A 13534-nucleotide genomic window follows, 5' to 3' on the forward strand; every position below is an offset into this window, starting at 1 on the left:
TGTTCATGGTGTGCTTTGCGTTTGACGTGTGATTGCAGCTGAAAGAGGTTTGTGATTTTAGTATGTGTGCACATACTGGTTAGTATGTGTGCACTCTAGTCCCTTTGTTGGTGTGCACACAGTTGCTAAATTCCTTCCACTTTATGAACTCATATTCATACGAATTAGACCTGCGTGTGTGCACCCTAGTATATGAGTGTGTGATCCCTACTTATTAATTATTGCACCATTTTTGGGCTTTATTTAGTTGTGGGTCGTAATTCGTTTGGTGCTCGCGTGCGTATTGGTATTGCCATGTGTGCATTCGTCCATATTTAATTGTGCATATTGGTGTTGGACTATGTGAGCGGTGCAACCAAATGCATTTCAGGATCCATACTCATAGTTGGAGCAGTTTGACGTGCGCGGGTGCACGCTACTGTATGCGTGTGTGCACACTACTGTATGCGTGTGTGCACACAGATGATAATATGTGTGCACTCTAGTTTTTGTGTCCGTGCAAACTTAATAACTCTGTTCCTCATTGTAGTAAAATTGTAATTATTCTAAATGGTACATGAATCACGGAAGTCATGGACACATTTTTTTGTGTATACGTTTGCATGGTCGGTTAAATAACATCACATTTTTGTACTCATATTCATATGGATTAGTCCTGTATGTGTGCACCTTAGTATATGTGCGTGTGATCCTAACTTATTATATACTATACCAGTTCGCCGTTGCCCACGATTAGTTATAATAATTAGTACTGTAATACTAACAATATTAATGAAATTAGTTATAGTAATACCCAAAATAATTAGAAGTGGCTAGTTTCGTTCCAATTTTGAGCTATGTGTTTGCATGTTGCTGGTCAGTCATGAGCACACAAAGCGAAATAAAAATCACAATTTTGAAAATTTCGTATGTTTATTCTGTATCGAATGCAAGTTCAATTAAATTTAGCAACCATTCTACTAAGAAGCTTGCGGTTCTATTACTCGGATAGTTCTTTTTTGTCAAGAAAATTCCTGTTATCATGCCCTGGTCGGTCACAGGTAGCGCACTTCCTACAAAATTTCCTACTTCTATTGTTTGTAATTCCTACTTCTAATGGTTGCGTATGCACGCTAGAATTCTATTCCTTCTTATAATGTTTGAAATTCTTGCCTGGCATATGGTGTGCTTTCGTCTTTGCAAATAGGGAACTACTTTTTCGTTCCATCTGGTAATACGACCACGTCGCAATCCGTGGTTCCTTCTCCGATATGGTCTCCGCCTGTAAATGAACAGTATTATTGTGATACCATTAGTGCTCAATAAGCCTCTTGCATCAGCATTTGTATTGCAAACAGTATAAATAAAAAGATTGCTCAAATTTCCTACAAAACTATTATGCGGCATCTTGGTCTGTATGTGTGCACTTCAACCTATAGTCGTGTGCACGAGGCACGCTTGTGTGGAGAATGCAGCGTCATTTTACTTAAAATTCCATAGGGTTTCCAGATTTAAGTAGAGTATGTTAGTATACATGTCTCATGACGAATCTAGGACCACCATCGCAATGTTTTTGATTTCATACTGTCATTTGGTGTTCCTACGCTTAGATAAACGTGGATACACACCCTATGAACTCTGTGTTCACATGTTGTTTATAATGTTCCCACCGCCCTCCCCATACCCTATCATGCGGCTTTGTACTCTCCATTTTCATAAACCTCAGCTACCAGTACCCACCCTTGTGTGATATGCATTACGTTTCACCCCCAAAAAACAAATTTAACACATACAAATTGAACATCATTCATAATTATGGTGTAATTAATTATTGCGTTTGCACCGTCCGTTGAGTCTGGGTTGCCATCATAATTCCCTTGGTTTATGTCGTCCATGGGGTCTCTGTCCATGGTGTCTTCGATAATTGCACGGCGTAAAAAAAAATTCTGCGGTGTTGTTTTGTTTGGGGAGGCGTTGTTATTCATGCATTCAACTCCTACCATATTTAAACCTCTTAAATATTGCTTAATATATTAATAATTTTTATTCCTTTTTTAAGTAGTATACTCATTCCCAAATCTGCCCTTATTTACCGTAAAAAGGATTCTGTATTCAATTCCTCCCATTGCATCTTATCCATCCATCTAAGCAGATCCTATGGCTACATATTGTCCTCAAGTTTGTATTTTAAGGGGGTTTGCATGTGAATGCAACCCTATATATATATATATATATATATATATATATATATATATATATATATATATATTAAAATTCACTGTTAGCTCTGACGTGTCTGTGTGGCCCTTTGTTATGCACGAAACGTACACAACCAGGCTTTTTCTTTTGACATTTATACTGTTTCAAAAGTCACCTCTTGTAGAGGGTTTTCAATCTTCTCACTCTCCACCACCTCACCCACTACTGTTTCAAAAACTCTACATTATTTACTGATGGTGATGCTCTTAGTAGTTTATCTCCGTTGCGATTTTGGGAGGTTTTTGTAAGTATGATTAGGAAAGAGATAAAAATGTGGGTGAAAAAGAAAAAGAAAAACTAAAACAAATTCTGACATTTAAAAAAAATAGTAAAAAGTGGTAAAAGAGTTAGAGTGGCCTCCAACTGGCGGCCACTCTGACGCGCCCCAGCGGGCGCGTGTGGCACCCGCGCTCACAATGGGTGCGACCTAACGCGCATCCAAAGCGTTTTTTTTTTTCTCTGCCATAAACTTGGAAGTTGCAGGAGAAGTATTTTGCTTTGAACTCATGCCTCCCATCAGTTATGATCCCCAACATTGTTCCAAAAACTCATAAAGAACCGCTGGTACTAAGCTCTAAGAGCATCCACAATTGTGGAGTTTTTTGTGGTTTTTGAGAAATTTTTATAAGTGTGATTAGGAAAGAGAATATGAGATGTGAGGAAAAAAAAAAAAACAAAACTGATTTAAAAAAAAAAAAAAAATTAGGCTGTCAGGCGCGCCCAGCTTTGTCTTTACTGTGCGCGAAACGCACACAACCTTGTTTCTTTCTTGATAAATGTGTGTGCAGTTAGTGTTCCAATAACTCTTCATTTGCATATGGTCCAAATCCTTTTCTCTCTCCTCCAAATCATACTTCATTGTTCCAAAAACTCTCAAAGATCCACTAATATTCATGCTCGAAGGTAAAAAATATTTCTTTAGACACTTACACGGGTCGAGTCAAAGTAAAAATATTATATTTATATTAAAAAATGTATTTCGTAATATTTGTACGGTAAAATGTAATACTAATTAAAATAAAATGTTTGTTACTTATAAGGGAAAGTGTAATAATTTGATGAAAAATGTAAATTTTTTATTTTTTTATTATTTAAAAGTATATTACATTTTTTTAAATACTACACTTTTCTTTTTAAAGAGTAAATATTCAAAATGGTCCCTCGACTATAGCATAATTCACAAATAAGTACTCGACTATCAAGTTTAGCAAATTAAGTTCTCAATAATTAAATTCCTACTCAATAAGATCACTAAGCACTTTGTGCTCAGATGGCACCCGAGTTGGACTCCCATATGGGTGGTTGTGAGTTCAAGCTTTAGAAGAGGCATTATTGGCTCTTTATCCTTTTAGTAGGTTGAGAAAGTAGCTATGAATAGATACTACATTATAATGATTGATTTGTGAATTATGGAATATTCGATGGACCATTTGGATATTTATTCCTTTTTACGTAACAAACATTTTATTCTTGATTAGTATAACATATTTATTCCTTTTTACGTAACAAACATTTTATTCTTGATTAGTATAACATATTTATTCCTTTTTACGTAACAAACATTTTATTCTTGATTAGTATAACATTTTTTAGTATAAGTATTATATTTCTATTTTGACCTAATCGGTCTCACATATAAGGATATGTGAACCGGTTTCACAGGAAAGTCAATCGTGAACTAATATTAGTTGTACATTTTAATAATTTTATAAATTTTTAATCAATTATCAGTGAAATTATTACAGAAGAGTAAATTATCAAAATGTTTAATTTCAGCACTTTGGCTCTACATTTTTTAAGTAATGAGGGAAATTCACAGTTAATATCTAATAGTGTACATTAGATGAACTGACTTTACATTTTTTTTTTAATTTCATTCAATAATATTTTGCCTAGGTAGTACAACGATGGGAATTGAAACGGGAAATTATATATATATATATATATATATATATATATATATATATATAGTGTGGAGAAATTTGTAAATATAAAAAATATTTGAAAATAGTTTTTCTTAATATTCATAAATATTAATTATAATTTAAAATATTCATATGCCAATTAATAGCTAATATTAGATAGGATAATTAGATATGATTGTCATAAATCATCATATGTAAAATTGTCAAATTTAAATATAATTATTACAAAAATATAAATTACTTTTTACTAATAAGCCATTTTGAAATAAAATATAGTTAATTTGAATAGTATATTATATAAATATTAAAATGTATAAATACAATTATTCATAATTAAATTGCTAAAGAAATTGCTAGTTTCGTAGAGATTAATGCCTAGACGGAGTAAAAACATTATTAATTGGGAAATAAAAGCCGCCAGTTCTGGCCAACTACATGGTACTTTCTTAATTGATATTCAATAATGGAATACACCCCTTTAGTTATTGTAACAGTTATAATACATTGTATTTTATATTATTGTATTGAAAGAAAAAGAATAAAAATATAAATACTCATGCTCCATTGAAAAATCCTGTATTAAGGGTGTGTTTGGTTGATGGGTTTTGCCCATATGAATGGGTATGAAAGTAATTGTTGTTGTTTGGTTGATAGGTTTTTAGAACACCATTATGGGTTTCGAATACCCCATCAATTGAAAAACTCATACCCAAATAGAATAAGGGTTTCATTCCCTTATTAATTTTCAAGCACTACTATTAGTAACCATTCCCATTCCACCATACTACCAAACATGTTAAATACTTTCACCAAAACCCATTACCATTACCAAGTATTTGATACCCATTTCGATTCCGATTCCTATGTGCGAACCAAACACACCCTAAGTTATTTTAACCGGTGTTCTTTTAAAGGATTAGCTACTAATAAGCTGCTTAACTCATAAATGGTTAATAAATACCTTCTCTTTAAAAAAAAAAAAAAAGTTAAATAAGCTTCTTCTTTTTTTAGTCATAGTTATGATGCTTGACCACAAATTTTTTTACAGGTTAAATAAGTTTCTAGTTGAGTGAATATTGTTAAAATGTTTTATCGAATTACATTAAATTGAAAAAAAAAATTGAATAGAATCAAAATAATAACTAATCAATGCGATATTGGTCTTATTTAGCAATCAGCAGTTAGCGGTTAGTGGTTAATGGTTAGTGGTTAGTGGATATCGGATAGCGAGTTGTGTTATTGTATCAGCGGTTTGTAAAAAAATGTTTGATAAAATTAGCTATTTAGATTTTAGGTTAATATGTAAAATGACCTAAAAGGACATTTATATTATTATTATTATTATTATTATTATTATTATTATTATTATTATTATTATTATTATTATTATGTAATAATAAAATAAAATTTATATTTATAATAATAATAACAATAACAAAATGCAGCGTTTCAGTTCTCAGCTTCCAAACCGCTGAGTTACCAAACGTGTATTTTGGCATTTTGACTTGGTATATCCGTCAAAATTTTGACGGATCCGCTATTTATCAAATATGGGCATTGTTAGTGTGGCTAACATGTTCATTCTAATGCTTACATGAATCTCAAGTGTACAAATTATATATATATATATATATATATATATATATATATATATATAGACAATTATCAGCTACCTTCCATGTTTGATAGTCACCCCCCCCCCCCCTCCCCCTCCCACTCTCAACCAAAAATAAAGTTTTAAAAGATATTTTAAATTAAACAAGATTTATATTTAAAACTTTGAGATGGATATAACCATTGGTTAGTCTAATTTGAACACATTAAGATGAAGACAACCATGACTTCCTCCATTATCTCAAAGGTGAGAAAGGTAACTATTGGTCGCCTTCATCTAATACGTCTAAGACGTGAGTTGAGAGGTCCAAATGTGGCCATCTTTGCTCAAATATCCATAATGAATCTTTGAAAAAAAAAAAAAAATACCCCAAAATTTACAAATGTTTAAACTTGACTTCATCAAAGTCGCCAAATGATCTTAATTGTTCATGATAGTCATAGTTGTTTTTTAAAAAAAATTATTTTAAAAAACAATTATGTTATTAAAAGAATTATTTTTTAAGACAATCATAATAATCATATATATATATATATATATATATATATATATATATATATATATATATATATATATATATATATATATATATATATATATATATATATTTTTTTTTTTTTTGAATCCGGTGCAACCCCCCAATTAGGTGAGTTCGTGAGAACTGATCCTGAACATTCATTTTAATATTTTAATGGTTAGGATTTATTGTTTGTTTTATTGGTAAATGGATGGTATTGAATATAATTAGGGGTAGTGATGTAATTTTTGCAGTGCATTTATTTCTTTCCGTGTGAAATATATGGTTAAATATTCTATTTCCTTATAGGTGGTGGTGGTATTTGTGTAGAATTTGTATTCATCTAAGCGATTCATCTCCACAGAAAATGCAGAAGAGGAATCGTCGCATTCACTAACGCACAAGTACTATGCAGTAACTTGAATTCACTAACGCACCCGACGACATATGTCTTTATTCAGCCACAACGATATGCACCGACTGGTCACCTGCTACGCACATAGCAGTACACGGAGATGCATATGCACCATTTTAGTATTTATTAACAGCTCTTGTTTACCGTATAATGCATCCACTTAGTCGTTAACCGTCATTTATTCACTCCAAGATTACACAACACCAACAGTACGTGAGGGGGAAAAACGACATACGCACATGCCTAGACACGCATATGCACCTACCTGTGCTGCTACAAGCCATTAGTGAAGTGTATGCACCCACCTGAACACACACACGCTATGCACATCACATAACTTCTAGTTCGTCCACCAACCCCCAACCCCGCCCACCATCCCAGCAGAAAAAACCCTAATATTCAGCGTATGCACAGACGATGGCACGTAAATGCACTTACCCGTTCGTTTTCTCCTCAAGCCTTGTTCACGCCAAGTTCACCTCATCAGCCTTTATAGTAATTCAAAGTATTAATTTCCATCCATAAACTCCCTAATTTAATGCTACAGATTCCAATAATATTATGTCTATAAATAAATTACAATTACAATTACTAATATATCTTTTACATTGGAAAATGTCCTTAATTACTACCCTAATCTCTTATAATCTCAACCATTGATGGAAATTGAATCAATGGATATTAGGAGGCCTCATGGTCTCATCTATTAGAGGGGGTGCACCGGATTCGAAGCCTATATATATATATATATATATATATATATATATATATATATATATATATATATATATATATATATATATATATATATATATATATATATATATATATATATATATATATACTTTTATTATTAGAACTCAGGTAAGATGTAATATATTGATTAGCTATTATTTAGTCTCAAACTCTCAATTGCATTTTTTTGGTCGATATGATTTAAGAGATTTTGATAAATATTTTAAATTAGAAGCTCAATTGTAGTATTCAATAAATTCACTTTGGGGATTTATTTCACAACTTTTCTATAAATTTTAAAAGGTTCGGATGTTTAATTTAATCATAATGTATAATTTAATTCAAAAAGTTCAATACATATAAATGGCATTTTCTTGTTGGCCCTTTTGAGTGTCACTGGCTCTATTACATTGTAGTATCTGAAACACAAAGAACCGATAACGCCTCCACTAAGACTCAAACTCACAATCTTCCAAATAGAAGTCCAACCCAGGTACCATTAGACCACATAGTCCTAATATTTTGAATTTAATACTACAGAAATAAAATTGATACCTACGACGAATTAAGTGAGCAAGCCGCATTGGGGTTTACGGTTTACCAATTATTTGGCTGCTATAAACTAAGTAATAGCAATAATTACTATTATCATTATTATAATAATATAATTGAAGTGGCATTAATAACTCGAACTACAGTTAGTTAATGTATATCGATTATCGAATTGGAAAATGCTACAAAACTATGAGCCAAATTTGGTGTGCAAGATATTTAAAGAAAGTAAAATTAACGAATTTAATTTAGGGTTGGAAACCTGGAAAATGAGTTTTGGAAATCATTATCTAAGTTTCCATTGTTTGGATGTGTCTGGAAAATCAAGTCAACGAAAATTATTTTTCGTTGACTTTGGAAAATAGGCTTGTTTGGAGGAAAATGACTTTCCCTTTTTTTTTGGGAAGTCATTTTTCAACTTTTACACCAACATCACACCACCACCAACATCATCAACACCATACCACCACCACCTCACTACCACCATCACCACCACTACTGCCGCCGCAACCACACCACCACCATCACACCATCACACCACCACCACTACTACCACCATCACACCACCACCACTACCACCACCAACACCATACCACCGCAACTACTACCACCACCAACACCATACCACCACCACCACCACCACCACTGCCACTACCATCATACCACCGCAACCATCGTCGCTGCCACCACTACCACCACACCACCACCGCCACCACCACCACCACCATACCACCGCAACCACCGTCGTCGCCGCCACCACCACCACTACCGCCGTCGCCGCCACCACCACACCACCACCACTATCACAACACCACCACCATCACACCACTATGCCGCCGCTACCACCACGACCATACCACTACAAATAGGCCACATAACTGCACACCGAAGTGCAATTAGGCCATTGAACTAAAAAAGAATGCAATTGAGCCATTGAACAACACAAAAAAAAATATAATTTAGCCCAAAATGACTTGTTTACCTGGTGTAGCAAGTTACCGATTTTAAAATTAATTTTTCAAAATAATTTTTAATAAATAAATAATTAAAATATTTAAAAAAAAAAAAACAGAATTCGTCTCCAGCTGGCTACGTCTCCGTGGCCGGAGACGGACCTCCGTCTCCAGCCATGGAGACAAAGACCTTCGTCTCCATGGCCAGGGAGACGAAAGGACGGACCCTTCGTCTCCCTGGCCATGGAGACGAAGTTCGTCACTTCGTCTCCATGGCTATGGAAACGAAGGTTCATCTTCGGCCATGGAGACAAAGTCGACCGGATACGATCCCGCCATTTTCTGTTTTTTTTTTTTTTAAATATTTCAATTATTTATTTATTAAAAATTAATTTTAAAATTGGTAACTTGCTACTCTAGGTAAACAAGTCATTTTGGGTTAAATTGCCACTACAAGAAAAATCGCGAATCGCGACGGAATTTTTCCGTCGCGAATCGCGTTTCGCGACGGAATTTATTCCGTCATCTATCACCTTGTTGTATTTTGATAGACGACAGAATTATTCCGTCGCCACTTTTGGCGATGGACTTCGCGACGAAAAATTTCCGTCGCCATTTGGCGACAGAAGTATTCCGTCGCGATTCCATCACCCATTTCGCAACGGAACTGTTTCCGTTGCAAATCCGTCGTTATTTCTAGAGTAAATAATCCGTCGCCATATTATTTTTTCTGTCGCCAATTCCGTCGCCCATTTCGCAACGGAACACAAATCGGCCGCCTTTTCCGTCGCAACATAGACGCCGTAAATTACTTCCATAGCAAATTCGGTCGTGAAAATTTGCCGCCAATATTTCGCGGACTTTATTTTATCTTTGCACCAAGATTCGCGACGGAATTAAATTCCGTCGCCATTTTGCAACGGAATGTATTCTGTCTCAATTTCGGTCGCTAAATGGCGACGGAATATAGTCTGTCGCGTTTCACGATTTTTCTTGTATTGTGCATGTTTTTGTGTTGTTCAATGGCTTAATTGCATTCTTTTTTAGTTCAATGACCTAATTGCACTTTGGTGTGCAATTGAGTGGCCTATTTGACCCTTATTCCTTAATTTAATTAGTATGCTATTTGTAAATTTATATAAAAAATTTATTTAAAATTCATAATTCATAATGTCTTTTACTATCACGTTCAGTCACCATCTACACACCCAATAAGAGCCAATAAAGTTACGCCCTAACAAACATTAAAAATTGTTGATGTAATTGTTGGTTGAAATGAATGATTCATATTTTTTTGATTTTAGTATTTTTTTTCCTACTTTACCATCTATTATATCATTTATTTTTCCTAAATACCACTACATACATTTCGTCAATGTAAACTTTAGTAACGGAATATACTATTTATTATTCTTGATGAGCGTTGTTTGAAAGGCCAAAGAATTGTATTGAGAATAGAATAGTTCAATAATACACAGTATCAGAACAGATATACATATAAATGTAGTAGAATGCATTTTATACAATATTTGAATGGAAACCTCGAGGAGACAGTTTACATGCGGCAGCCTCCAGTTATTTTGATCTTTGCTATATATCCTAATTATGTTTGTTTATTGTACCGTTCATTGTATGGCTTGAAGCAGGATCCGCAAGCCTGGTTTAAACGTCTGCGTGATTTCCTTTTGTCAGTGGGGTTTAAGGCATCTAAGACGGATGTCTCCTTATTTTACTATTCGATTGTGGGATCTCAGGTGTTTTTGCTTGTTTATGTGGGATGACATTTTATTGATTGGCAGTGATTCCAAGTTGGTTTCTGAACTGATGCAGCGTCTTGCTTCGATGTTTAAGTTGCGTGATCTGGGATCTCCTAGTTTTTTCCTTGGGATTGAAACTATTCCTTTTGAAAATGGTATGATTTTATCTCAGCGTAGGTACATGTCTGACATTTTGAATAGTGCAAGGATGATTGGTTGTAAGCCACTTGCTTCGCCTATCTTAGTGGCCCGGTCGGTCTCGTTGTCTGAAGAGTTGTATGACAATCCTACACATTATATGAGTTTAATTAGCAGGTGCGTTGTAGTATCTCACAGTTACACGCTCAGATCTGTCCTTTGTAGTGAATCAGCTTTGTCAGCGTATGCATTCTTCGACTGTAGCACACTGGACTATGCTAAAGCGTGTGTTGAGGTATGTCAAGGACTCAAGGGTACTTTGAATTTTGGTTTACGGTTGTGTGCCTCGAATTCTTTTGATTTGCATGCCTACTCAGATTCGGACTGGGCTGGTAGTACTGTTGACCGTAAATCGACTAGTGGGTTTGCTGTTTTTCTTGGGCGTAATTTGGTGCCATGGGTTAGCCGTAAACAACGCACTTTTGCGCAGTCTTCTACTAAGGCTGAGTACAAGGGGTTGGCTGATGTGGCTGCTGAAGTCACTTTGGATTGTTTCCTTATTGCAGAGCTCGGTCTTCATTCGTCCAATCCTCCCAGACTATGATGTGACAATTTAAGTGCTACATATCTATGCGCCAATCCTATTTTTCATGCCAGAACAAAGCACTTTGAAGTTGACTATCACTTTGTTCGTGATAAAGTAGCTTCTGGTGATCTGCGTGGAAATTTTATTTCCGCCAAAGACCAGGTTGCTAATATCTTCACCAAACCGCTGGCTGCTACGCGTTTTGAGCTCCTGCGAGACAAGCTCAATGTTGTGGCCTCCCAACCTTGTGCTTGGTCACTATTTTATACAATATAAAATTTAACACGAACTTTAATCAATTAATTAGAATCACGCATTGGGCATTGATGAAAGGATACACCTAATTTACAATATATATTCAACACAGATGAGAAATTATGCCTATTATCATTGTCTTTTTGGAGAAGGAGGATTTGGTTATGTTTTTTAAGGTGCACTACTCCAAGCTAAGGCACTAAAATTGTACTAAATTAAATCACACCATGAGATTAGGTCAAATCAAGAAATCATTACTGGCGAAAGTGGCAACAAGAGAAAACATGGATCACGGCAATTAATAGGGTTTTGTGTTGCAAAAACTATACTTAGGGTACTATCTAGTGAAGATGCTTCCCTCTAAAACTGTTATTGCACCAGTTAATCCAACATTTTTGCCACAGGTCATAGTTATGCATTCTTGAAATATTTACTTTTATGAAATATTTGATAATCTTGCATTGATATACGTTAGGATACCGAATGATACTTTGATAAATTTTGAAATACTAATTAAAAAATACACATTGAGCATTTGACTATTTGCACAATGCACATGTGGTAACTAATCTAACAAATAAATTTCATAGACTTTTACCTTTATCAGTATGGCACAAACAATTTCCCATCTATTTTTGCCTTGCAGTTAGTCTTTATATAAAAATATAATATAGTAGATTTTCATTGACCTTCAGTGAAATTGTGGTCCAATTCACTAGTAAAACGTATGGAAAGTCACAACCACGGAGGCATATATATTATGGTCTTATGGAGTACATTTCTTTTACAGGACAAATAAAGTTGAACAAGTTAGAAATTTAGTTCGCATCGCATGTATAATTAAACGTGTTAATATTATTATTAATTAGGCAAGACCGCAAGATTAAAGTGGTCTATTTAAAATAATATTTAGGACTAATTGTCAAATTTTTCATGAAAAATTAATTTGTAGATACTATAAGAAATATTTTTTAAGAGAAAATGGTCAAGTAGACTCCTAAACTTTATTCAAAAAATTAATTAAGTACTTAAATTTTAAAAGTTGTAATTAAACTCATAAACATATTATTTTGAAGCATTTAAGTCCAAAAATCGATTGGTAATTACAAGTTACCTAGGGTTCCAACGACCTTTCCTACCCATTCCGACCATAATCACTAGAGACCGGCGACCGGACGATCACCAATCGCGTTTGGAGGAGGCGATCAACTGGCCTGCCTTCTCCTTCGTTGGAGAAGGCAACCAACTGATTTGCCTTCTCCTTCACTCGCGCCTGGAGAAGGGGGTTGCCTTCTCCAATTCAATTGCCGGAGAAGATGACCAAACTGGTCGCCTTCTCCAGCAAAGGAGAGGGCGACTAGTTGGTTTGCCTTCCAACTTTGTCGCCTTCTCAAGCAAAGAGGAAGGCAGACCAGTTAGTCGTCCGTGATTATTGTCGAAAAGCGTAGGAAAGGTTGTCGGAACCCTAGGTAACTTGTAATTACAGGTTACTATTCGATTTTTGGGCTTAAATATTTCAAAATAACATGTTTATGAATTTAATTGTAATTTTTGAAATTTTAAAGACCTAATTAATTTTTTGAGTGAAATTCATGAGCCTAATGAAGGCGAATGTTATCATCTTCAAGACTTTGTTGGATAAGGTTGTGACTATGAAAATGATGTTGAATTGAATTAGAGACTTAATTCCAACACGATGAGACCAATGGTTATCAAAGATAATCGTACTAACAATATAGCTATCAAAGATAATTGTACTAACAAAATGAATATTTTAATTTATACTTTTTCATTCTAGACATTTTCATAATTATATTACTCAATATTAATTGTTTCACTAGTTCAAGA

At 34.4% G+C, this 13534-nt stretch overlaps 1 protein-coding gene across 1 annotated transcript; it reads left to right on the forward strand.

Moving 5' to 3' along the window:
• The first annotated feature begins 10666 nt into the window (after nucleotides 1–10666).
• LOC109151197 (uncharacterized mitochondrial protein AtMg00810-like) lies at nucleotides 10667–11449 on the forward strand. The gene has a single exon (XM_019299115.1). The coding sequence runs from the start codon at nucleotides 10667–10669 to the stop codon at nucleotides 11447–11449; it is 783 nt and encodes a 260-aa protein (XP_019154660.1).
• Nucleotides 11450–13534: the final 2085 nt, after the last annotated feature.

Source organism: Ipomoea nil, unplaced genomic scaffold (assembly GCF_001879475.1).
Source record: "Ipomoea nil cultivar Tokyo-kokei standard unplaced genomic scaffold, Asagao_1.1 scaffold2283, whole genome shotgun sequence".
In the NCBI taxonomy this organism is placed as follows: domain Eukaryota; kingdom Viridiplantae; phylum Streptophyta; class Magnoliopsida; order Solanales; family Convolvulaceae; genus Ipomoea; species Ipomoea nil.